This window comes from Perna viridis, chromosome 3 (assembly GCF_037379345.1).
Source record: "Perna viridis isolate PV_CMFRI_1.1 ecotype Kerala chromosome 3, ASM3737934v1, whole genome shotgun sequence".
Lineage (NCBI taxonomy): Eukaryota > Metazoa > Mollusca > Bivalvia > Mytilida > Mytilidae > Perna > Perna viridis.
In genome coordinates this window covers 39965063-39989562 of record NC_142447.1, presented here as the reverse complement: position 1 = coordinate 39989562, position 24500 = coordinate 39965063, and the positions used below count along the sequence as shown (strand labels likewise).

At 33.7% G+C, this 24500-nt stretch overlaps 1 protein-coding gene across 5 annotated transcripts; it reads right to left on the bottom strand.

Annotated features, from left to right (window-relative positions):
- Nucleotides 1–562: 562 nt before the first annotated feature.
- LOC148622225 (uncharacterized) lies at nt 563–24500 on the bottom strand. 5 transcript variants are annotated; one of them, XM_088571884.1, is made up of 5 exons: nt 24414–24500; nt 21726–21985; nt 10285–10659; nt 9514–9579; nt 563–8079 (listed from the first exon to the last, which is right to left on the bottom strand). In XM_088571884.1, the coding sequence occupies exons 3-5, from the start codon at nt 10615–10617 to the stop codon at nt 2971–2973; spliced, it is 5508 nt and encodes a 1835-aa protein (XP_088428010.1). In that variant the 5' UTR covers nt 10618–10659; nt 21726–21985; nt 24414–24500; the 3' UTR covers nt 563–2970. The 5 variants fall into 5 exon arrangements, with proteins under 5 accessions (XP_088428010.1, XP_088428013.1, XP_088428009.1 ...); XM_088571887.1 differs by lacking the exons at nt 21726–21985; nt 24414–24500 and adding an exon at nt 17096–17714 and having other exon boundaries at nt 10459–10659; XM_088571883.1 differs by lacking the exons at nt 21726–21985; nt 24414–24500 and adding an exon at nt 17096–17713.

The following is a 24500-nucleotide window of genomic DNA, read 5'->3' as shown; positions in this document are numbered from 1 at the left end:
GGGGAAGGCAGTTTGTGGTATACAATTTCAAAGAGATTCATTCTCTTTAACTCAAGTTGTCAAATGAAATGAAAAATGCTTATTTCTGTCTCCTAATTACTGAACAGTTCAAGTCAAAACACCCAAAATTGATCCAAGCCTTTGATGGTCTGAGACTTTGTGGTATAATTTCAGAGACCCACTTACTTACATTTATTGTCATCCCTCATTCCTAAACAGTTCTTATCTTACACTTGAAATCAATCCAAGCCTGACCTTTGTGGTATAAAATAATGTGGAATAATATCATAGACATCCAAATACTTTTACTGAAGTTATTTGAAATACATGTACTTGTTTTTGGCTCATTTTTGGTACTGTATTCCAAAACAATTGGGACAAAAAAAATACAACCTCCTTTTAAAGTAGTTATAACCTTGATGAAAAATTCTACAAAGATGAATCAATCACACAAACATCAAGTGATATCTAGTGTCTACAGATATGATGACGCAGATGTTAGTGCCATACCATTATACATGTAACACCACAAATACTTTGTAGTTGTATAATGAAAATTAGATAAAAATAAAAATACTTTTATTGCAAATATATTTAGTTGCAATACACTTTTCCATATACAATATGTACAATTTTTTCAAAATTGCATAAAGATAACTCATTAACTAAGAATAACTCGATAAAAATAACTAACTAGAATGACTTCTATATCTCCCATAAAATTCAAAACATAATGCCAAACCTTAACATTAAAAAAAAATTACAACTAAGACCATTTGATTTTTTTTTTCAAGAAAAAAATTTCTGGTTCCGCATAAGGGCTGTAAACATCTCTAATAAGCCTAAAGATTTGCAAGTTGCAAAAATGAGCATATATGGCAATTAACAAATGAAGTTATTAGTGTAGCTAATCCATCACATTGAACTAACAAATAACCCAATACACTATACATTTAAAGACTGAACACAATAAATGGCATAATAATTATGGAATATATGAACTATGAACTCATTACACATTACTGGTGTATGTACACTATAAAATTGGGAAATTGTTTAATATATAGATGGAGTTGAATACACTAGATAGTGCCCCTAACAGGAATAATACCCCCCCCCCAACCTGTTGAACCCTGTACATTTGGGGACCAATGTGGACATATGATTCATATTGGACAAGACTTCTATGGGGGATGAACTAAGCACTTTTGACACACAATTTTGCTGCCATTTCTAAAACACCCAACTCCAAACCACAATCAGTACTATTTTTTTGTTGACAACACAATAACTGAATATGACTGCAAATTTACTTTAAACATTAATTCCTGACAATATGCACATACCAACATGTTAATTTAACACCCCATTAAGTTTCATAACAATGTTGCAAGTTGAGGAGGATATGGGAACAACACATGAGACCAAGTTTTGTGTAAAAATGCTTCAGTCCAACAATTTCTGCCACTATGCACATCCCAACATGGTAACCTAACACTCCATTTAGTTCCATTACAGTCCTTAAGGAGAATTAGCAGACAACGCATCAGATCTAACAAAAATAAATTTAATGACGGAATGATGATTTAAGAATATTCTTTACAAAGAGAATGACAAAAATACATTTTTTAAATGACAAAAATAAACAAGATGTTGCAAACTACAGCTAAGAAAAACCCCACTCAACTGTTAAATCCAATATATTAGTGATTTGGGTATGAAACAATTACAGTAAATAGTCTTGTGACTTTATCTTTGACTTGTAACCAGGCTTCAATATTACCTTGAAGATTAACTATGTACCATTTTAGTTAAAATCAATTAAGTATGAGATTCTAGAGGGTCAACACAGATATTGAGGAGTATTGATGTGATCATGTGACGTCAAACTTTGACTAAGAAGAAGGATACTCAACCTAAGGGGTTTCAATGATATTAAGTAAAGACAAAAGGATGAACTGGTAGCTGCAATACCATATTTTTGTCATAACTAGCGATAATATCTGACAAGAGAACAAATTCAGTTAGGATAAAGAAAGAGAAATACAGGGAACCAAAATTCTAGCGGAAATCAAAAGAATGTTATCCAGGGACAAAGACCAGACATAGAAAACAGACATACACAACAAAGAACATAAAGTAACTAAAATAATACAAAGTAACAAAAGTAAATGAGCAACTCGGACTCCACTGAAAACTGGGAGCATGGACCATGTGCACTGGTAGGGTACGCACCCTCTGCTTTTCTAGAAACACCCACCACGTTGTTCATAAAAAGAAACCTAAAATCATTTCATCATTACATGTATCACATTTTACAAGCTTCCCAGATAATATATAAGATGTAATTTAAATCATTTTTATAAGTATAATAATCTAATTTAAGAATTAAATTCCAAATAAAATAAACAATTTGAAAGCCTATGTACATAACTATAAATGAAAAAATGGAAAAGATTCTAAGGTCTAAAATTTGTGTTCAATTCACAGTGAACTAAAAACCCAAATGTTCTCAATTTCATTAGTAAACACTGATTTATGAGCACATATTTAGATATGTATATTTCTTGGTCTACATCTTCTTTCAAATCTTTCACAAATCTTTTACTTTTTCTACACTGCATTAAAACTAAATCATGAGAATTAGAAAAAAAAAACAACATTTTAAATTAGTCTAAAATACCATTAAGCAACAAAGTGGTTTCAAGCAATTTGGATTTAACTCTTTATAATTCTATGTACAACTAATGAGAATAGTAGTTTTCTGAAGAAAACCCTTCATTTAAATTGATAATATTTCTTTTCACATTAATGTTTCCTAGAGAGTAAGTTCCTCATGTTCATCCAATTTGTCCACAATCCCTAATTACAACAATAATATACCTGGTACAATCAATTGCTGAACAAAAATCTGCATCAGAATAATTCTAATCATTATGTGTTCTTTCTTGTCTGACACTTATAATTTAATCAGGATATTACACTAGCATCCTGGCTCTTGTCCTGATTACCTCCCCTTTCTTTAGGTTTAAATCGCCGATTTCTAATGAATGCCATACCATGGGTGCGAAGATGTGATCTGACAGCAGCTTCAGTATCAAACACTTTATAACATACTCTACATTCTAATGGATTTGAAGACTCCATTTCCTGTTCTGAAGATTCCTTTTCTTGTTCACTGTCACTCAATAATCCTTTTCTAATTTCACTATCATCCATTTTGGCTTCAGGTAATTCATCAATGGCATTTTCTTTGCAATAGTTGTCGAAATCTTTGATTTTGTGAACCATAAATAAATGTTTTCTCAACGTTGGCATGACAGCAAAACTTAGACCACATTCTAAACATTGGACGCAATTCTCTATCTTGTGTTCAACTAAATGGGCACCAAAATTGGTTTTATCATTACATGAGAAGGGACATTTTGCACATGTAAATTGTGCTTCACCATGAACACGTAGTCTTTTCATTGGTGCTGAGTCATCACTTTCACTAAGTTTTCTTTTGACTGCTTCTGGGGATGGTGTCATTTTAGCATCAGAATCATTATCCACAACAGTTCTGTTTTTACTATTTTTATGCCTCATTGAGAGGTGTTTTTCAAATCTATCTTTGGAAGAAAATGCCTTTTTAATGCCTCTTTTCTGACAAATATGACAATGAAGTAGTATCCTCTTCCCTTCATGGGTAGCCATGATATGCTTTCTAAGCATTTCTTGTGACTCATATGTAGAACTACACAAATGACAAGGATGGATTCCAGTCTCAGTGTGATTCTCTTTATGGTGTTTGGCTAGATCAATCTTATTGAAGCAAATAAATCCACAAACATCACATGGATACTCTATCATCGGAAGACCAGGTTTACAATTCCCTTTCTTTCTTCCAGAAGGTCTTTCTTGGCATTCATCTTGATGAGATTGTACTTCTTCAACAGTGGTGAAACTTGTATCTTGGCAGTACTGACAAATCAGCTCCCCTTGCATCTTATGGTTTATTAAATGACTCTGCAGTAACCGTTTGGTTGCCACAACTTTTGAACACAATGCGCAGGCAATAGATTTTTCCACAGTATCCACATCAACATGTTTCTGGTTAGGATCCAATGAAACTGATGTGTATGGTACTTTGTTTGGGTCAGGATTAATACAGAAATGTTTACTTTGTTTGCCATTGTTTTGTTTGTTGAATAGCAGAATTCCACAGGTACGACATTTGACACTCAAAATATGTCCTGCAGGTTTCTTATGGGTGTGGTTCAATATCTCATGTCTCAGAAGATCAAAAAGCTTGCTGAACATTTTACTGCATTCAGTGCATTGGTACATTTCTTTCAGATCTGCATTAGGATTTTTTACAACTGATTCATGCTTTTCCTCCATATGTTTTTTCATTTGAAGTCGACCTGAAATCCAGTTTTTACAAAGACGGCACATATATTCATAGTGAGTTCTATTTCTTGCCTCTGTTACATGCTTCATTATATGCATCTCCAATACAGTTTTATTATCCATTACGGAATCACACACATGACAACGGTATATGACCTTGAAGCTTTTCTTACAGCTTTTGTAATCATTGTGCGTCACAAAGTGCTTTAAGAATGAATTTGGCTGTTTAAATGCCATAGGACAAACTTGGCATTTATAATACTGTTCTAAAGCTAACCCCAAATGTGCCTGATAGTCTGTGAAAGAATTACAAATAACCAAATCACATTTAGGACAGTTGGTTTTTAAAGCACGACAGGTATGAAAACACTCATAGAAAACATGGTAAGCAAATGATTCTTTCTGATCTGGCATCTTTTTCTCGTCAACATAAAGGGACGAGAAACTTTTACCACACTCAGGACAGACATAAGGCTCCTTGTCTTCATGAATACGTCGGTGTGCCCTCCCAGAACACATGGAGGGTAGCATCTTCTTACAACTGTTGCATGAATATCGATTCCCTTCATTGCTATAGTATCCAAAATGATTCTTAAGGTCTGTATATACTCCACCACATTCATGACATCTATGAAATCCTTCTTCTTTCCTGACAATTTTATTTTCTGAACTTTTTAATTCATTTCCTGCTTTGCCAGTGACTTCAATACATTCATTGCTTTTAGCAGTGTTCTTATCAGACATTTTCTTGATATCTTCTTGTGATTTTCTTGGTAGTGATTCAGGTTTTGTTTCTATGTCATCAATCCATTTTAACCAGTGATTAACATTAGGTCCATGATCAAGTGTTGTGATTGATATTGAATCAGATTTAATATGAATTGGAACAGCTTGAGACTTGTCTATTTTTAGATGATTTCTGAGATGTCCTAAAAATTGACACTTGTTGAAGAAAACCTTCTCTCCTTTACACTCTTCACATTTGTACTTCAGCAGCATACTTGTCCTTGACCTATGAACTTTCAAACTAGATTCAAAGAGAAATGTATCACCACATTCAAAGCAAATATGTTTACACTTATCTTCAGCTATGACTGACTTTAAATTATCTGGAATTGGAGGTGGCTTATAATTAGGTATTGGATTTTTCCTTGCGATAAGCTCTGTGATGGCATTTAGTCCAACTGTATCTATATTAATGGTACTCTTTGGTAGAGGTGTTTGAGTAGTTGGTTTAATAGCAGTTTGTGTAGTTAGTTTTGCACCTTCTGTTTGGGATGATGGTTTTGATACTGAAATGACAGATGACACTGGTACTGTGAGCGTTCTACCATTAGAGACAATGGTCACGGTTTTCATATTATTAACAGTAATGGGTCTGTTCATTGTTGGTCTTACAAGCTGAACCTGTGAGATTGGATGTATTTGAGTAAGGTTTGTAGCTGAACTAGTTATTTGATATCTTGTTGTCATGTTTTGCCTTTGTTGAATAGTATTAGGAGCAGCTGGACGGGGCATCACATTCACAGGTACAGAAACTTGACTGCTAGGTTTCTTCCCTTGAGATGGAGGCCTACTGGTTGTACTTTTCTTTGCAACATTTGAAGATTTAGGCCTATGAAGATTGTTAACTTGTCTTGAGAGATGTTCTAGACTATTGGAAGGAGGAACATCTGAAGGGCCAGTATTAAAATCATCTTGTGGCTCCTCCTTGATTGTAATGCCAGCTGATGGGAATAATGTTCCTGAAACTGATACCGTAGAGGAACTGCTGTTGGTAACAGCTGAAATCGGTTCGTTAGTTGATTCAACATTGATACCACTAGTGACAGGTACTGTAGATGTTGTGGTATTTAGAATATCTAAGATATCTCCAGATTCTTCTGTATCTTGCTCTCGTTTTACCTTAACAGTTAGTGGAGGTCCAGTAACTTCAGGTACTATAGCTTGCACAAATGACCTTCCACTTGTTGGTAATGAAACTTCCACTGGTTCCTCAGAGGCTCTGTCAGATATTGACTCACTTGCAGTCTCCCTTGAACCAGTATTAAGATGATAATCATCATAATCATTCCTTGCATTATTTGTATCAATGAAATCCTGTTCACTCTGAGAATTCTCATTTGATATTATCATTGAGATGGATTCGGAATTTGGATTTGAATTACTAGTTTGTGATGTTAAATCTGCTTTATCATGAATTGCTGATTCATCATCTACTGAAGTAGTTGATTCATTAATGCAATTATACTCATTTTCAATATTTTGGCGTCCATCAGCGGTTTCTGATCTTTTCTGAGATGGTAATGAGCTAGAAGGTTCTTGTGATATTTCTGCACTAAAGACTGAGAAGATATTATCTCTGTCTTTCTTTTGTGCTGTTGTTGACTTGGAAGAATCAATTGCTTTGATCACATTAGACATTTTCTGCAGATAGTTATACTGTTCAGCAGGACTGTCATGAGAATCAGCAGGATTCTGGTTATCAAAATTTACGACAGGAACTTCCTTAATTGTATCATTTGAAACTTGTGAATCGGGTTCAATTTCCTTATTCCTGTTTGTCTCATTAGAATTAGGTTTGACACTTAATATCAATTCATTTCTACCTGTGTCATCTGCTACAGCTGGAGTCTCCACTTCACTTTCATCCTGAGAGATAGAAAAGTTCATTATGTCATCTTCTGCAGCCTCTCTTTCAGAATCTGTTGCAATTTGGGAACCTCTCTCAACATCATTTTGGTTCATATTTAATCCATACAGAGAGTTTTGAAAATTACTTGAACTATCTCTCATATCAAGCTGTTCTTCTGTATTCTTGAAATGACCAGTCAGTTTATCAAATATGTTTTCATTTTGTTTTGATATTGAACATGGTTTCTCTTCATTCAGATTGTCAGTACTTGAAACAGTCTCATCATATATCTGTTTTTCATCTGTTTCAAGAATACTGCCATGGCTAGAAACATCAACAGAATTTTCAAGAACCTCATGAATGGGTGTTGCCCTATTACTTGGGTTATCTACAATACACTCAGATGTAGGTGTAACCCTATTGCTAGATTCTTCACCTATGACCTCAGATGTAGGTGTAACCCTATTGCTAGATTCTTCACCTATGACCTCAGATGTAGGTGTAACCCTATTGCTAGATTCTTCACCTATGACCTCAGATGTAGGTGTAACCCTATTGCTAGATTCTTCACCTATGACCTCAGATGTAGGTGTAACCCTATTGCTAGATTCTTTACCTATGACCTCAGATGCAGGTGTAACCATACTGCTTGATTCATCACCTATGACCTCAGATGTCGGTGTAACCCTATTGCTAGATTCTTCATCTATGACCTTAGATATAGGGGTATCCCTATTGCTAGATACTTCACCTATGACCTCAGATGTAGGTGTAACCCTACTGCTAGATTCTTCACCTATGACCACAAATGTAGGTGTAACCCTATTGTGAGATTCTTCAAATATGACCTCAGAAGTAGGTGTTGCCCTGTTACTTGAAGCAACTGATTCATTCTCTTCAACTCTAACCTCTGAATTGTTAATGTCAAAAGGTTTTTCATCCTCATCTTCCGTAGAAACAGCAGCAAATAGTGACCTACTTTGGAACTTGGGTTCTGTGCCAACAGGTTTCTGTCCTGTATTTGTCTTCATTTCATATCCATCATTATGATCCTGAAAAACAGAAACATCATTTTAAAAATGACAATTTCTTTTAAATTAAACCTGTCAATTTTGACAAAAGCTGTCAACCAGCAAATCATACTGTATATTGCATACATCTTTATTTTTCTCTGCCGTCAATTTTTTTACTTAACCTTTAATGTCAAGATGTGACGTTAACACTTTGTGAACCTTGTCCTATTGGACAAGATGATTATTCAGAAATTACACTTTAAGAACCAAGTCTTATATCTCTAAATTGTAATATTGGAAATAGATAAATATTGAAAGGGAGTTAACATCAATATAAATAAAGAATTCATCAAAGTTTCATTGACATTGCTCTAAGGGTTTTTGACTAATAGTCAGAAAACATAAAAACACCCCATTTTCATATGAATAAATTCCCATAAGTCAGAAGTGAAAAGGCAGCATTTTTTAAAAATCAAAAGGGAGCTCACATCAATAGAAAGAAACAATTCCCCAAAGTTTCACAAAAATTAGTGGCAGCATTTCTGAGTACCTGTGCGAAGGGTGAATGACAGACGGACACAGGTATACCACAATATGTCCTGTCTAGACAAACGTGTGTATAAAAACACACAAAATTTGGTTGTCCTTTGGGCAAATATAATTTTTCTTTTAATTAATCAAATGGTAATTAACTTGTCCCAGGCAATACTACAACCTTAAAAGTCAAACCCTGTATGTGATCTTTAGAATGACATTTTGACTCCATATCCAAATCAGAAACATGTATTCATATGTGACAAATCATAACTGAGTGGAAATAATGACCAACAAGACACATATCGTTATGACAGCAAACCATGACATTTGGCACCAGTATGGATCCAGCATTCAAACCACTCTAAGAACTGTGATTACTTGTTTGACAGAATGAAAGTGGTTAAAGAATTTTAAAAAGATCAAAAATGGACATTAAGTAGGTAGACCTAGGGTAAAGGACATAACTCATGAAATCAGTGATATGTTTACATCATATTCAATTTCACCAAAGCCTCTCAAGCTTTCATTTGAAGCAGAATAAAATGAATCTAAGTTGATTAGAAGCTTACATAAGATTGCTGTAAAATGGTGAATACAAACATTCCAGTGATTTTTGGTTGTGTCCCTAAAACCAGGTCTACCTCCTTAAATAAGCCAACATAAAAAATTCTTAATACATGGATAGATTTAGGAGATATATAAATATATGACCTCCTTGATGTCAACATGTACCAATTAGAAAACACGGCTAAAACCAAAAATCTATGGTCACTTTCAGCATACCGAAATTCCAGTAGAAATAAAGACCTTTAATTTAATCCCAAATTATACTGAAAAAAATCCAGGACACAAAATCTGATCCTAGCATCCCCCCTGAAATCAAAATGGTTGGTCCCAAACTATATTTAACAAAGTAATGATAAACAGACAAAATACCTGCTCATTAGACTTAGGAACCTGGACAACTTCCAGATTTGCTTTCTCTGTGGTTGTGGTATCTCCCTGTTAAGAAAGAAAGTAAAATAAATTTTCAGAAATGCAATTCCTTTTCAATTCCACTCATAACATGTCAGTTAAAAGTATATTTCATGAAAAATAAGTGTTCTGATAATTTAACCAATCTTCTTGCCTTAATGTCATATAATATTATATTGCTAAAAATATATTTAAGTAATGTTTAAACTGGCAAGCATGTTAGACTTGTCATTGTGATAAATATTCTTCCACTTGTCTAAAAAAACAGGAAGTTGATATTAGACAGTTACCAAAATGCCCATCTGTATGAAGCCACTTACATTTGAAATCAATCTATCTGATGGCAGCCAAGATTTTTGTAATGGAAGTTTTCTTTAGCATTGTATATAATGAAAAAGGCTGTCCAATAAAACAGGAAGTTGATATCAGACAGCCACCAAAACTGCTTACAACATATGCCCCACCTATACAACCCAAATGAAAGATATCCATCCATAGGGAATACAAATAATTGTGACAAAATTTAGACCGACAGGCAAGGTGATTCTAATATATCATCCACTCATTAAGAGGGAATATATAATAAACCAGTAGGTGTGAAGATGAAGGCATAGACAAACTAGTTACATACTGAAAATTATTTCATTATAAATACCTTCCCAAAGGTGAAAGAAAAGAAAAATCAAAACCTTCAATCAAATGTAAATATACAAGTATAAATTGCACAGAAACCTGTTTATTTGTATCTTGGAAGCTTTTGTCTGCAGTATCAGCTCCATCTAATTCATCACATTTTATTGGAACCATCTCTCTATCCCCTTCATCACTTTGAGGCAAACCATTGCTACAATCCTTAATAGTAAAGTTGCTACTAGGTGCTAACTCTGTTACCAAAGAGTTATCTACCTTCTCGTCAACATTATTGATTGTCTCCCTGTCTCCTGTTTCAGTCTGTACATTTTCTGAATCAGTGTGTGACTGGACTACATTCACTGACCTAGGGTCTGGGTAGTTATTGACATTAGAAAGACTATCTATTAAGGAGATTGTCTCTTCTGTATCCATTTTAACAGCACCAATACTCAATCATATGGTCCTCAGTATCAACTGAAAATAAAATTATTGACAATTATCATTTATTATATGCTAATTCAATATCAAGTAGATAAGTATATATAAATATATTTCCATTAAGAATGTTTATAAATTTATCCTTTTTTGTGTCAAGAACTCTAAAGATTTTTTTTAAAAGTCTCTTATACACTTCACTTGGAATTACAAATGGTACTCATATTCATTCTTGAACAACATCCGAGTATTGGCTTAAATTCAGTGTCTGCCTAGTACTCCTTTTTTCATCTGAATCAGGTCAAATATCATTATTGCCAATGGGTAAAATTTAGGAAGAATACACCAAGTCTATGCCCAAAAAGTTGACATGCAACAAATCTGAAATCGAAAAGATTGCTATGGGACCAGAAATTGAAGTTGCACACCAAACATCGAATTGTAAATTCTGAAAATATTTGATGTCAGATGGATGGATTGACAGACGTAAAACAGTAAACCCCTTATATTCTGAGCAAAGGTATAAATAGGTTTTAAACTTCTCACAACTCAGAGTTTGTGAACTTTTTTTTTCTGCTGTTGGACATAGGACTGACAAAGGCAAATGTTTTGTCAGTCCCACAGAAAATTTGCTGGTCCCATGTAATCAGACTTCACAAAATCTTTCAGTCAGTCAGTCATGGGACCAGCACAAGAGATTGAAATTCTGGTCCTACCCAAATTTTACCAGTCAGGACCAGTAATTTGATTATTTATGCTATGACTACCAAGACATTACAATGTATATTTTAAATACTTGATTTAAATGCCATATTTTAAATAGAAATACAAAACCAACACATATGGTATTCCAACTCAACTGAACTCAATAAAAAAAATCACTTCTGCTTTGTTATACATTTTTGTAACTGGTAGTGGGTTTATAAATTAGTTACTCAGTAAATGTATTAATTTTGACAGTGTACTTCTATTATTTTTTTTTTTTCATTTCATGTTCATCGCCTGAATATAGCTGAAATATTGCTGCTCGGACGTTAAACCATAAAAAATGATACACATATATATGTTTATTACAAAAATCCATGAAAATAAACAACTGCAGAAATTACTAGGTTAATTGTTATTCTTTTGACATCCTATGAATGTCTTAAGAAATATTATCTGATAAATCTACCCCTTGGTGATTTAGATGCAGAATTTGTTTTAGTATTAAAAATAATTCATATTAGGAATAGTGATGACACTGTCAGTGATGAACTCTTTTACGACACAGGTTGGCCTTTTATTCATATATTATACCTCACTAATGCTCAGTGTAAATCATTGTATATAAAAGACTCAACCCATATATATAAATGACTACAATACCATACCTCAGGGAACTATTTCTTCCTTTTTCAAATGTGCACAGAAGTAAAACAAGCATATAATTAAGAGATTTCTTAATCTGAATGAGACTATGATAATGTGCTATTAGTAAATTCTTAATGCTTCAACTATTACATCAACTGGCTAGGTAATTTCAACTGTAAATAATGTACAACATGTAAAAAAAAGATAAAATGCTTTTCCAAAACTAATCCTGCTAATTATTCATTTTTTTTTCTTTTTGTGTCTAACATATCTGAAATTTCACATTTATCTTGCTACAATTCTAAAATCAAAACTGAAAAATTAAAAGAAATGGAATTTTGTTTTTCTTGTAAATAATCATACGTTCAATGTACCTACCAACTATATAAATAAAAAGTGTTTTTGGGAAAGAGTAGCAGCAAATGTACATTCTGTGGTAATAATAGAAAACCAACACACATTTTGTGTACTTACTATAGACCTTTAATCTCACACATGTTTACATAGTGTGTTACCGGTATACATACATATTATTGATTGTTTGAGGAAAAATTATGTCTGCTTTATGTAAAACCAACATATTTACAGTAAATCAAGTATATTTAATCAAACATAAATTTTTAATTATAAACAAATTGCACACACAATTAGATTTGTACATTGTAGATTCTTTCCTGATCTTTAGGTCACATATTAAATTATACTTTACTAGTTAAAAATATACATGTACATGAAATTGTAATGAGGCTCAAAATCCTAAGATCAACAATGAATACATTTATCTTGATCTTATCAGTTTTAAACAATGCTAACAAAAGAAAATGATCACTCAAACATTATGTCAAACTTAATTTTAAATATTTTAAGAAATGAACTTATATTCAATACTATCAAGTAACCTATACATGAACTATCATTCTAACAAAAAAAAAAGCATTCAAGTGGTTTTTTTTAATATTCTTATGGCACACAGAATGTGGGAGATGGTCAAATGAAACTGCAACAACTCTCATTTGCCATACTATTTTCTGTAAACAATTACAAGCTTAGGAAAACAATGTAGCTCAATGTGAAGTATAAAATTATTCAGTTCATGTACATGTAATATAAAAATTAGGGGCTATATGTCAGAATTAAGATTAAATAAAATTCAGTGTTACAACAAATTTTGCATTAAAATTATCTTCAGGGCTATCAAGTTGGTGAGTAGCCTCATGCCTGAGATTTTTGACTTGATAGGTGTCTGATTTTACTGGTTTGTTTGTTTGTTTGTTGGGGTTCGAGCAGCAATATTTCAGCTATATTCAGACAATGAACATGAAATGGATGATAAAATGAACATGAAATGAAAAAAAAGGATGGGTCACAAGGATAATAGGGTCGACAAATTTTGATTGCCACTGGAAAAAGGGGGATGGGTAAGGTCGGGCAATTTAGCCTCCTGTGGCGGAGCGCAAAGGTTCCTACTCCTATCGAATACCACAGCAGCGTTCTTTAACGTGCGAGGAACGTGGCATCTTTCCCAACACGATGCACCACTATGGTTTGCGGTCAGGTTTTCCGTATTATAGCCTGACAACCCCAGCATGTAACACGCCAGGGGTACCCCATTCCACCACCTGGGGCACACATCCCAGCTGCTCTGTGGGCAGAGTGCCTAGCCCCCAGCTAGGTTTCTGAGCACTACTTAGTCGCCTTATACGACAAGCTTAGCGCTGCTGCAGGCCTATTGTTTTTAACACCCGGACCTGGATTTTACTGGTCATTTCATGTATACATGTAAATAAATACAAATGTACATGTATGTAAATGGTTTTTCAGTCATCTTTCCAATCATACATATGCATACAAGTTCCAACATGTTGATAAAAAGAAACTCATTACCATTTATGAAACACCGAATATTTTAACTTACTCTATAGAATTAATTACAAAAGGTTAAGAGGAATCCACATTGAATGAAGAAAACTGTGATATTATTACTTCCTTAGTGGTTTGTGCTAGTAGCTACGTCTGAAGAATAAGTCAATTCAAAGAGCTTTTTGTGACCTACGATACAGCTGGAAAAATAATCAAGGGAACCAAGATTTGAGTGGTAATCAGTAGAAAAAAATATATACTCCAAGCCAGTTAATAATAAAGACCAGGCAGGGAAAATAGACACATTAAACAAAGAACATAAAATAACCAAAATATCATTTACAAAGAATCAAAATTTAATGAGCAACTCTACTCTACTTAAAACTGGGAGCATGGACCAGGTGCACTGGTACATGTTGGATAATATAGAGCTTACCAAATAGAAAGAATCAACAAGTATGAACATAAATTCAACCTTAAAAATAATACAGCTGTATTTGGATTGCAGTTACAAGTACCAAAAATACTTGAAAAGACTCTGACCAGAATGAAAGTGTTCAAACCAGTACATTCAAGCAGGGGTTCAAATTAGTTTACAAGAGTGATAGGTTCAGACTATCAAATTTCAAATCAAAGGTCCACTTGAGGAAAATGAAAGGTCCTCAATAAAGTATCAATGTATGAGATTAAAAAGCCAGGATTAAGGCTGAAAAGAAATTAAAGGGTCCTGGACCTAGGACTACTGCTAATTTGAACCCTATCAAGTAAGAGCAATAATGGTGACAAATCTGTACTAGTCCAACAGCATCAGGCATTTTAAACTTGTTTTAACTAACCCTTTCCCATTTTCACTCCCCTAAGGCAAGAGGGGTTGGTGTTATTTTAACCACTGCATTAACCTATGGGAAAGCAACAATAAATGATATTTACATTAACTACCATTCCAGAAATGTTCTTCAATTACATCTGTGATCAAATTTAAGGGGAAATGCAAGTTGAAATTCAATTTTGCCAGTAGCAATTATTCCACTTACTAAAATTTGCTAACTGTAATTCTATTTGTCATTTAGATAAAGTCCAAAAATTACCCAAAAAACTTAAATTTAGCAAGTGTTAATTTTCTGTACTTGCTAAATTTAGCTAATGGAAAAAATCCTGAAATTCAGTCCCTGTACATTGACATCAACCAACAAGCATACACATGTAAGATCAGGAGGCACTGAAATTGGACTAGAGGGAACAACCTGTGTCATGTCCAAAACTGTTTTTAAATATAGTGTATTAGTTTCTATGTAAAAACACTATGAGCGAATCAATACTAATACAATACTAATATCATAGGTTAAAACTACAATTTACGTTGTGTATATCCCTAACAAATCAGCCTATTCAAAGGTTTTGTGAACTTATTGTGTAAATATTGAAGTTTCCATGCTTTGTTAAGAAAATTAGGTGGATTCCTGTTAATAGCATAGCCTATTTGTCAGAAAAAAATATGTAATTTTCATCATTTCAAGGGAAAATACCTCATATTATCAGTGTTTAAGTGGGACATATTCTTTTATCATGTCTAATAAGATTCCTGCCATATTGTCTAGTCAAAAGAAGGATAAAATAGTGTTGTAAAACAAGGTCCTTTAGAAAACTGAGGTATTTACTAATGATGAATTTTCGGTCTGATGTTCTGCAAGTAAGAGGAATTTTTTACATGGATAAGATGGGAAATGTATTTGTTCCTTGAATTTCTAAGCAAGGAACAAGTATGCGATTAAGTGGAATCCACTGTACCATAAAATAGAGGGTGAGAGATATGCGACGTATTAGTCACTTACAAGTACATGTGTTTATTTGCATTTGAGAATGAGTTCGTCAAATTGGTTGAAAAATTTTGTGAATGTTTTTACGAGCTTGTAATATATAAAACCTAAATGTAGTAATTTCTCAGTTATATAAAGATTTCTTTCTTTAAAGTCCAAAACATTGTTACAAGTACAAGCAAACTGAACCAGTTGCAATATGTAAACACCATAAGATGGTGACAAAGGGATGTCACCATCTAAAAACGGATAATTAATAATAGGAAATCACACCTTCTATTGTACATTTTAGAATTAAGTTCAGTTACCATTATTGATATGAATGCTAAGTTCAAGAAACAGACATTCTGGATTATCGATAGTTGCTTTATTCAAAGAAAGTTCTGCTGTATGTATATCTTTAGTATACATTGTAAATATTCAGAAGTCTTGGTTATTAAGAGCCAATATACCATCCAAATATCTGAAGTTGTTATTAATTTGTTCTACCAAATGTTGTTTGGAAGGGTCTTTATTCTAGTCATAAACTGTGATTTGTAACAATACAGAAAGAAATCCATAATAAATGGTGCACAATTAGTCCCCATGGGAATTACAATAACTTGACAATAAATGATATGGCCAAAGCAATCAAATATGTTGTCTGTCAGGAATTCGAGTACTATATGCATATTAAGTCCAATTAATGTAGTTTTTCAGTTTTTTGTTACTAAAAAATGATCTAAAAGAATATGGACCAATATATATTCACATCCTGATTTATCAAAGGACCATTTGATAAGATATGCAAATTTCTGTTTTATTAGATTATTTGAAGCATAGTAGCATATCAGATATTTTTATCTTCTGAGACATATTACTGTTCTTGTACCCTTCAAATGCATCATGTATATTCTTTTTTATCTAGTGTAAAAACTGTAAACCAGCTTCCACTAGATGAGACGTAAACGGCGAATGTGAAGGTGATTTTTGTATTACTTGGGGCATATTATCCAAAAGGAAAGCTAATTTAGTTATGCACTTCAAGGATTAACAGCTGCTAGCAACACAAGGATGTATAGGAATTTTATGGGTGAATTGCAAAGTAATAAAATTCTGACAAATTCATACAGGGAAAACTATACCCCAAACTGGCATCCTGCATCTGCAAATCCCATATGTTAATCGCTTAAATTTTTTCCTTCGCAATATATAAATAGCTAAATTAATTGCTTTTATGTTCTTTCAGTTGCTTCAAGAGGAAACAAACAGTAATACTACACCATGTCAAATACATGTTCTTATCAGCATGCCATCCCCCAACAACATGGCTGACAAAATCAATAACCAAAATTTTGATGCATTTGCTAGGTGTGCATAAGTGATTGTTTGTAATTGAGATATGGAATACAAATAAAAAATGTGATTATACCGACGTTGCATTATCTGAAAACAACTTTTCTTACCATTCTTTGTCCTTGACAATGCAACTTCAGAGTGATAGCGATACCCCATCAAGAGGTCGATTAAGCAGTATCACGTGATTAATCCCAGAATGCCTTCGAGTTCACGAAGTGAAAGTAGAAGATCTCCATCGAGGTACATGGTAAACATCATTTTAACACGAATCTATCGTAACATGTCGTGCGTTGTACACCAGAATCAGTCAACAGAGAAAAGGCAGTTTGATTGTTATCGATAATAAGTATCTGGCACTAGCCTCGGTTCACTACCTGCTCATAGTCATAGTCGGAAGTAAACGAAGTTACGAACTTAAAATATAAGTCCTTACTGTGACATCCAAAAGGGGTTACAAATTAGATGTTGCACTTAGGTAGTGTTTAAAACTCAGTAATTCATTGCATTTAAACACAATTATTAGCCCTGACGCCACACTGCTGATGAGTTCATACATCCAGAACTTTTGATCCCCTGGGCATGTGGTCAGAAGACAACCTCTTAAAACAGGAAATTTGGCCATCTCCAACATAGGGAAGACCCAAGATTTCAGGTTAGAGAAGCTAACTTTAATTTTGCTTGGTCGCCTCCCCTGGTTAGTGAGGAATGTCAGATTTAAAAAAAAAATGCCTCGGTGAACATCATGATCATCTGGATAGCTTGAGGGGGTAATTTTGGCAGTAAAATTTGTAAAAAAAATATTAGATGCACAAAAATATTTTTTTCCTCAGCGTTAGGTGGGGGTGCATACTTCTGCATTGGATCTGCACCTGTGGGATGTATCAATATGTTTTTTTTAAAGTTAATTCTTTTAACATTATTTGCTAAAAACTGGAAACATGGACCTTATGCATCGGTAGGGTGAGCCTTCTCTGCTTTTCTAGAAACACCCACCAAGTTTGTCTTAAAAAGTCATGTCTGGGATAGACTAAAGAGGAAAGGAAAACTATGAAGTAGAAGAAATCAGTTTTCATGGTGCATTGGATACACTGAAATGATCCACAAGTTCATGATGACAACCATGAAACTTCAGTAGTGATGACTTCAATCTTGTAGTAACATAACCCTATTCCAGGATTTGAGGTCAGGGGGAGCGCTAATTGGATTAAATGCCGTGCAAAACAAGGCAAAAGGTATTATGGTGTAAAAATTGTGGTGAAAAATTTTTATCTTACTGATTTGGGAAGGGGGGCGTACACCCAGTATGCCAGTCCTTGGATCCACGCCTGGAGTACAAAGGTTCCTACTTTGATAGAATACTTCAGCAGGGTTCTTTAATGTGTGAGGAACGTGGCAACTTTCTTAACACAGTGCACCACTATGGTTTGCAGTCAGGTTTTCTGTATTATAGCCTTACAACCCCAACATGTAACATGCCCAGGGGTACCCCATTCCACCACCAATGGCACACAACCCAGTTTCTTTGTGGGCAGAGCATCTTAGCCGCTGGCCAGATTTCTGAGCACTATTTAGTCACCTTTTATGTCAAGCGTAGGGCCCACTGCAGGCCTATTAATTTGACAATGGACCCACACGGGGTCCACTAATATGGTACAAAAAGTCAGCCTAGTTATGGCAAGCTTTGGCATGAGTTGTGATATGAAAACTCCATACCTTGGTGCTGAAGGGATATTGCCACAGATGAAAGGAAAGTTAACAATACAAAATGAAAAGCCATCACGTTTGTTAAATAGTTTAGTCAACAGTTTTCCTTTACCATCAACCTCTAAGTGTAGATCAAGATATGGGGCTGACTTAACAGTGTCTGCTATCCTTTACATCAAGTTCTTTGAGGTAGATGCCATGTATAAAATCCCCAAAACTAGGATTGTTTAACGATATGTATCTACATAGTGGAAACTGAGATCAAAGGATTTGGCTAAATGACATTTCTTCCTTTGGATCAGGTCAGCCTTAAAGCCAGCCTCTTAAGAGTTAAGGAATAGGTCAGCAAGTAGAGGAGCACAATATGTTTCTATTGGAATGCTGACTGTTTGTTGAAAAACATTATACTGGACAAATATGTTGTCGATAAAAAATTCCAGCATTTTGAAAACATCTTTGGTGAATATTCAAATTTAAAGGGCATTGAGAGAGTAATCAAGGGAACCAAGGTTCTAGTGGTAATCAAAAGAATGTAATCCAGGGACAAAGACCAGATATGGAAAACAGACATACAAAACAAAGAACATAAAGTAACTAAATTAATACACACAAAGTAACAAAAGCAAATGAGCAACTAAAATGACCACTAAAATCTGGGAGCATGGACCAGGTGTACCAGTAGGGTAAGCTTCCTCTGCTTTCTAGCATTGCTCATAAAAAGTCAAGTCCAGGTTAGACGAAAGAGGAAAGAAAAACTATGGCATGTTGAATAAATCAATTTTCATGGCGCAGATTGATACGTTCATGACCATAAAACTTCTGTAGTGATGACTTCAATCTTGTAGCAACATAACCCTGTTCCAGATGCCTACTTGTTAGAAGTCTAGCGCTATACAAAAAGTCTGCATAAAAGTCTGCAAAGTTTCGGCAAGCTCTGGCATAATGTAATGTCACAGCTGATAACCAGTTTCATTCTATAAAACTGGTTTAACCCATAATTTCCATCCGAAACACCTGAACCATTACAGTGGTTTCCAACTTAACAGTTTTTTTCCTTGATTATTCCATTTGTTGCATGGAATTTCCTTTTTGACTTTGCCTTTTGATTATTACCTAGAGTTTATCAGTTCCATAATTTTGTCATTACCCCTCATTTTCAATATAACATCACATTGACAATTGTACACATATAGGAAATGATATGACTTATATTTATGACTTGCACAATAACATGGTCTTCTCCTTTAAAAGTAGTGTTTTATGAAGAAACAGGAACTTACAATTATCCATATTGTCACTCTGACTGATTTCTTCCACGTATGAGAAATTATTTAGAATCAAATTTATCATTTTTTTCACCACTTTTCTAATGCTTGGCTCATGTGAAATGTAGAATTTCCTCACACATTTAAGAAATCACAGATCTTCAATAGGGACTTATGTTCAATAGGGACCAGCCCATTTTTTGAACAATTTTTTATGAACCTATCCAAATTACCCAAGTATCAAACCTCTTGACAACAGCAACTGATGCTGTCAAAGGGTGTTTCTAGAAAAGCAGAGGACGCTTACCCTACCGGTGCACCTGGTCCATGCTCCCAGTTTTTAGTGGAGTCCGAGTTGCTCATTTACTTTTGTTACTTTGTATGTATGATTTTAGTTTTTACCAGTCTTTAAGTAGATCAGTGATGGAAATAGGTTTTATAAGGAATCTTAAAAGGTTTCGTTGAAAAATACACTGGGTAGTTAAACCATTACAGTTATTTGTACAACCTGAATTTGATAATTGACTGTGCATAAAAACAACACCAATAAGGGCATGTTGTCATGTTCATTCATAGTCAATACTCCAGTTCATGGTCTGGTTTTGCATATCTTGTTCCTGGTATCAATCATAGTTCCTTTACCTTCACTTTCAATGAGCAGTTGGAGTAAGAGGGTTCGATTCCCTCCCTAGACTTGTCAAATATTTTGCTGGTGCCAAGAGGGTAGACTGTCTAGTGGCCCCACTCCAACATGTTTTTTTATCACTCTCCCAAATAAAGTTTTTGTAGTTCTGTACAGGAACTGTAAGGCACTGAGCATTTTATACTGAGGGGGGACTGGGTTTATTTTGAAAAAAAATTGAATTATTCCAAATTTGAGCAAAAAAATTCTTTTACTCAGCCATTGACAGAAAAAAAATTATATGATTCAATATTTCCCCCATTACTTAACTATGTAGATTTTCAAATTAAACTGTGGCTGGTACTGAAAAAACTAACATTCACGCTTGGAAGAAATTTTTTTTCAAACCCAACATAAAACCATAAAATTACCCCCACCCTCACCTCAAGAGAAAAATGGTCTGTGCCTAATGTGGTGGGATATTTGTAATGTATTTTGGAATCACCTGTTACTAATGAGCTATTTCTATAGATTAAAACAGATATATTAGGAAATTACCCATTAAACTAAAGTACAGCAAAGTTTAAGTAAAAATACTACAAGAGGACATTGTGACCTATCATTATAGGATAAATCAATAGTTCGTTGATTTATATACAGATATATTCAAGTTACAATTAATGGTATCTTTGTTTATGCACTTCAGCAGTGTCTAGTCTTTGTGTTGTTGAAGTGATACTGAAGTTATTATTTTTCATCTGGTGATGTAAATCTGTTGTAATTATTTTGTTGATGTCCTAGTTTGCTTTACGTGTACATGTATATACAAACTATTTGTGTATTGTGTCATAACTATTTATTGCAAATGTGTTTGAACGAATAAATATTTGTATTTATAAACTGACGTGCAAGTGAGTTAGATGTGAGACATTTTCTGAAAATTTTTCATAGTGCATTTCAACTAAATTTGACCTATCAATATCTTGAAATGGCCAACCTTTGGTGGTTATATTTTGAGGTTATAAGGTATAAATACTTTGTCAATGCAATTAAATCTCTGCATTTTTTTTCTTCATGTGCCACACTTTATGAACATTTTGCCTGATTCTTAGACAGAGAATTACATAAAGTGACCAGGCTGCTTACCATCCACCACTCTAGTCAAACTGCTGAATGGAATTGGATGAAACGTTCACAAATTTTTCATTACATGCTGCCATTGTGCACCTCTTTTTTTCCATCCTAATGACTAATAGGTTTCCTAATGCAAAGATTGGACTTTGTCATTTGCCAACCAAGGAGTACCATAATCCAACTCCTCTGACACTGCTAAATGGAATTCATGTGTCTTTCACACAGTGCTCATTACATAGCACATCTCCTATTTTCAATCTTTTTCACAACATCTGGCAAAATAAGGATTTATATAATCAACAAATAAGGCACAGCTTTTATCTGCAACTGCTTATCACAGCCATTTGATATTTTGAAGCTTTACCCCGGACTTGACTTTTTATGAGCAACTCGGTGGGTGTTTCTAGAAAAGCAGAGGACGCTTACCCTACCGGTGCACCTGGTCCATGCACCCAGTTTTTAGTGGAGTCTGAGTTGCTCATTTACTTTTGTTACTTTGTATGTATGATTTTAGTTACTTTATGTTCTTTGTTGTGTATATCTGTTTTCCATGTCTGGTCTTTGTCCCTGGATTACATTCTTTTGATTACCGCTATAACCTTGGTTCCCTCAAATTACTTTTTTATATAGGTACCCTATTTCAGAATCCAGGGAAATCAATTTTTTTTGTTTAATGAATTTGTTTATATTTTGACTATAATTGATCATGGGGAGGGAAGTAGGAGGTATCCTTTAGTGAACTTTGGTCCCAGTTTTTTTCTAATTAAGAGATTTCTGCATTATACATCAATTTCTCTAGAACAATTTCATCAGATTTTCCACTGCAATGGCCTGTACAACAATCCACTTAGTGTTTCAGTTGGTTCATTGAGGAAACAGTGATCACTCAAAAATGCAACTGAAACCTTATGTGATCTCCAGTGCATTGTATTGATTTAAATTTTCAAAAGCTTTGTATGTTTCTGTTACATTTAATGGTAGATATTGGGTATTCAGATAACATTTAGTGACACAAGCTCTCAGGAATCTCATTTTTTTTTAACTTTGAAAGCTGTTATCTAAAAAAGAAAAATTGAAATGTATCCTTGATTCAAGAATAGTTGATAATAAATTTTCTTATTCAACATCAAGCGCTGTACTTATTAGTAGGTGGTCAAACTCGTAAGTCAAATTGTTGGACTAGTTGTTTCCCTGTTAATGTCAGAACTAGATAAATTCCATATGTTAAAGGTATTTCATCTGTAAATCTCTGTAATTTTTTGTCGAGGAATTATAAGACTTTCTCCCAATTTAAAATTATTGTTCTTTATAGTGGATCGCAATTAGACTCATATCAAATCTATTAATAACTAAGAAAATAATGAACAACAATAATTGTTCCATTGTTACCGAAGTTACACGAAAATCTTTTATAGGAGTTCTTGCCCTTTGACCCCTAGTTACCGATAATTTATGAACAAATAAATATATACTAGGTTTATAAGTTATTAGTATGGCAAAGAAATAAACTTGTATAGCAAGACATATCTTTTAGGCATTTAAGATATCTCTTACAATATGTCAGACATCTTATAAATTAGATATCTTAATTAGTATATAAAATGTCTTAATTAACATATAAAATATTTTATATAATACATGTATATATCATATGACATTGTATACAGCATATAATATATCTTTATTGTTCATTTTTATCTGATATCTTTTACATTATTTTTATATAGAATATGAGACATTTATATTTATATTAAGATCTCTGATATATTAATGAAGATACCTTATTTGATATATAAGATATCTGATATATCATATGAGATATCACAAATGTCCAATATATATGAAAATGGCTTGCCATACAATTGAACTCCTCTGCATTTTGTTAAAGAATAGGAATACTGTAGTTGAAGGTATCTCACTCCAGTGAACATTTTTTGTCAAATAGAAAATGATCAGGTTAATAATTTTATACCTAATTTAAGCCATCAGTCTTATTAGTAAGAACAAGATTGCTACACATATTTAAATGCCCCCTCTGCTGCAAACAGAGTTGAATAGCAAAAGTCCCATAATCCATGTAAAATTTGTAGAATCAAAATCACTGTCATATATGGTGACTAACAATCCTACAAAATTTCAACAAATACCATTGAGCAGTTCTCAAGGAGTTGTGTCTACAAAATGTTCCTATAGTGTAGCCTGTGAAAGAGAAATAAGTTCCATAACTCCTTTATAATTTGACAAATCAAAATAATGGCACATTGTGATCAACCACATATGATGAATAAGTCAGAATAACAATCCTACAAAAAATTTCAACAAAATCCGTTGGGCTGGTTCTAAGGTTGCATACACAATGTTTTCCCATGATGTAGTATGTACAAATTCAACTAAGTCCAATAACTCTTGTTACATTTGTTGAATCAAAATTGCGACACAATATAATCAACTACAAATAGTGACTTACAATCCTACAAAATTTCAACATCATCCTTTGAATGATCTCTAAGAAGTTGCGTTCACAAAGTGTTCCCATTGTGTAGCATGAACAAATTCAACTAAGTTCCATAACTGTAAAGTTTGTCAAATCAAAAAGGTGATGCTTTATGATGACTAACCATTCTACAAAATTTGAACAAAAATAGTAGAGCAGTTTTCGAGGAGTTGCATCCACAATTGGCACAAAGTCAAGTGTACTACCTAAATCTTATTGCGGGTTTTGCATCATACATGCCAACCTTCACCCCACTTCTTTGTATTGTATTTGAGATTTTCCCAAGTTCAAAA

Excerpts from the sequence above, each read along its gene's own strand:
- LOC148622225 (XM_088571884.1), bottom strand. The coding sequence starts at position 10,617 with ATGGATACAGAAGAGACAATCTCCTTAATAGATAGTCTTTCTAATGTC. Across the intron at positions 9,580-10,284 it reads TCCAAGATACAAATAAACAG|GGAGATACCACAACCACAGA; the intron begins GTTTCTGTGCAA and ends CTTTCTTAACAG. Across the intron at positions 8,080-9,513 it reads TTCCTAAGTCTAATGAGCAG|GATCATAATGATGGATATGA; the intron begins GTATTTTGTCTG and ends TCTGTTTTTCAG.